General features: G+C 54.6%; 1 protein-coding gene across 1 annotated transcript in view; it reads right to left on the bottom strand.

Moving 5' to 3' along the window:
* Positions 1-874: 874 nt before the first annotated feature.
* Positions 875-2441, bottom strand: part of CASC3 (CASC3 exon junction complex subunit) — a gene marked incomplete at its 5' end in the record, with an annotated part of 10327 nt that continues 8760 nt past the window's right edge. The window contains 2 exon segments of the mRNA XM_010173621.1: positions 875-916; positions 1845-1967. Coding sequence (XP_010171923.1) covers positions 875-916; positions 1845-1967 — 165 coding nt within the window.

The following is a 2441-nucleotide window of genomic DNA, read 5'->3' as shown; positions in this document are numbered from 1 at the left end:
TGTTCTGGCAGCGCCGAGGTGCCGGGACGCCCATAAACCTCCTTCTCTGCTGCCAATTTGGCAGAGGCACAGGAGGCGGGTGGGAACAGCCCCCTGCTCTACAAGGTGTGCTCGTGGCAGTGGGGAAGGGGGTCACCCCACACTCGTGTGCATCAATTCCCATCGGATGCGAGCAGAGAGCTTGCACAGACACAGACAGACACTGCCAACGACATGAGTTACCAACAGGGCTTGTTTGGAAAAAGAAACGGGAGGAGCTGCTGACTGAAGCGGTGGCTGCACAGCCAGCGCGTTCCTGACACACTCCCATGGCTCAGCTGCCCTCCAACAACAGCAGAAATAAACTTACTGATTTAAAAAGAGAATTGAAATGAAGAATGAACTTATCAGCTGTCTCCGCAGGGAGCAGGGGATGTTACGTTCCGGTTAGGTAGACAAACAAATTCCAAATACCCAAAAGAAACAAATCAGCTTTTACTGAAGGAGCTGGTTCATTTCTTAAATAAAAACAGAGACCACAATCAAGCCAGTCGAGTTTAAACATCCTAGAGAGGGAAAAGGGCAGACGTTTAGTAAGAGAGAGAAGTTGCGAGAACTTGTGGCCAAGGATCGACTCTGGGGGTTGATTCTTCGGTGACCTCTGCGCCCCAGGGAGGGAGGGGGAAGGAGGGCAGAGCAGCAGCAGCGGCGAGATGGTTTTCGGGAGAGCACCGGTAAAACCAGAGAGGGAAGGTGCCTGGCCCTGAGCACAAGACAGTGCAGCTGATATCATCCCGCTGCCTCACCTACGCACAGGGAAGGAGCCTTTCCCAAGAAGGAGCTTCCTCCTTGCTGCGGTGCCGAGTCTGGCGTTGGGATTCCCACAGCCGCATCCCTACGTGTTGCTCCTCTCCTTTGACTTTTCTCCTTTGCTGTCCTGGTGGGGGAAGAGGGAAGAGAAGCCGAGTATCAGGCTGCCCCACCGCAAACACCGCGTGGGAGGTTGCGGCGCTATCGCCGGAGTCCTGCGTGTGCAAACACCCTCCACATCTGGGTGCCAAAACGCGACCACTACCCGCCTGCCCACACCACCAGCTCCCTCCGTGCCCGCTCTGGGCACAGCCAGCTCCCTCCAGCCAAGCTCTCCTCATGGTTAAACGTTTTTCCATGGTGAGGCCTTTCCAAGGTCACCTCAATCGGATGATCTCGTGGTGGATTTCCAAGCGCTGTGTGTTCCGCAGCCCTGTACCGCGCCACGCGCCGCCTCCCCGAACACAGGGAAACAACCAGCACATGCCTGCCCGGGTCTGGGCTTGCCACGATTCAGGATCACTCAGCTCCCATACGCTGAGCAAGGGATGGAAAAGGAAATCAAACACACAGGCAGCACCGTGGCACACACACAGAGGCACAGCTCACAGCGCTGGAGCGAGGAGACTGTGCCCAGTGCAGAGAAATGGCTCTCACCTCATCCCCAGCAAGCTTTTAGGAACCATCTACTAAGGTCTCAACATTTATTCTTCCAGAGAAGTCACTGCCTCCTAACTTAGGACTGGATTTTTCTCTCTATGAAGTGTTTTGTTTCCTACTCTGAGCAAATAATAATAATAATAATAATAAAAAAAAGCAAGAGTCAACTTTGGACTTACTTTTTACGTGGGTTTAGTTTTAAAGTATTTAGAAACTCAAATTAACTGGAGCCCTGCTTACCACCTGCAACGAGAAGCTGAGGTTTGGGACATGTCAAAGATGAGACAGTTTAAGTTTTCCTTGGTATTTTTTGGATGGGAGATGGAGACTGCAGCATCACACTGACCCCAACTACAGCATCACACACGCACAGACTCACACCGAGGGGACGGTACCTCGGGAGGTGGTGGCTTGATAGTCACAGGCTGGGACGTCCTTCGAGGTGGAGAAGGCTTGGGCTGCACTTGCTGCTGGACAGTGTTGTAGTACGTGACCCCTCCATAGACCTGGGACTGGGCCTGTGTTCCCCAGAGAGCAGACACGTCAGTGCTCTTTGCTGTGGGGGGTGCAGAAAGCTGCACCCCCTGTGAGAGCACCCCGTGCATCAGCCAGCCCTTACGGCACGCAGCCAGCTGTGAAAAGATGCTACCAAAGGTGAGCAGGCACAGGGGGACAGGGGGTGATTTGTGCTGTGCTCCCCAGAACCTACAACTCCCAGGAGACCCTCCCCTGCTCAGGGTCTCCCTGCTCTCGGCAGGGTGGGCAGGCACAGACTGCAGCATCCTGTGGCAGACGGGTTTCCTTTGCCCTGCAGAGTTTCCCAACTGCCACACAACGTCCGTGCTCTGCAACAGCAGCAGTTACCACATTTCTGCACAGAGAAGGCAGGTAACAGTTCCCCTTCACACCAAAATCCCCTCCAGCTGCCCGAGGGCTCAAGATCTGCCCCAAAATCAGGCTGGTTCCTTGCCAGGGCAGCTGGGATCAGGCCA

The sequence above is a fragment of the Antrostomus carolinensis genome, unplaced genomic scaffold (assembly GCF_000700745.2).
Source record: "Antrostomus carolinensis isolate BGI_N321 unplaced genomic scaffold, ASM70074v2 scaffold26448, whole genome shotgun sequence".
NCBI lineage: Eukaryota > Metazoa > Chordata > Aves > Caprimulgiformes > Caprimulgidae > Antrostomus > Antrostomus carolinensis.
The sequence above is the reverse complement of the archived record's forward strand: the minus strand, read 5'-3'. Positions and strand labels throughout refer to the sequence as shown.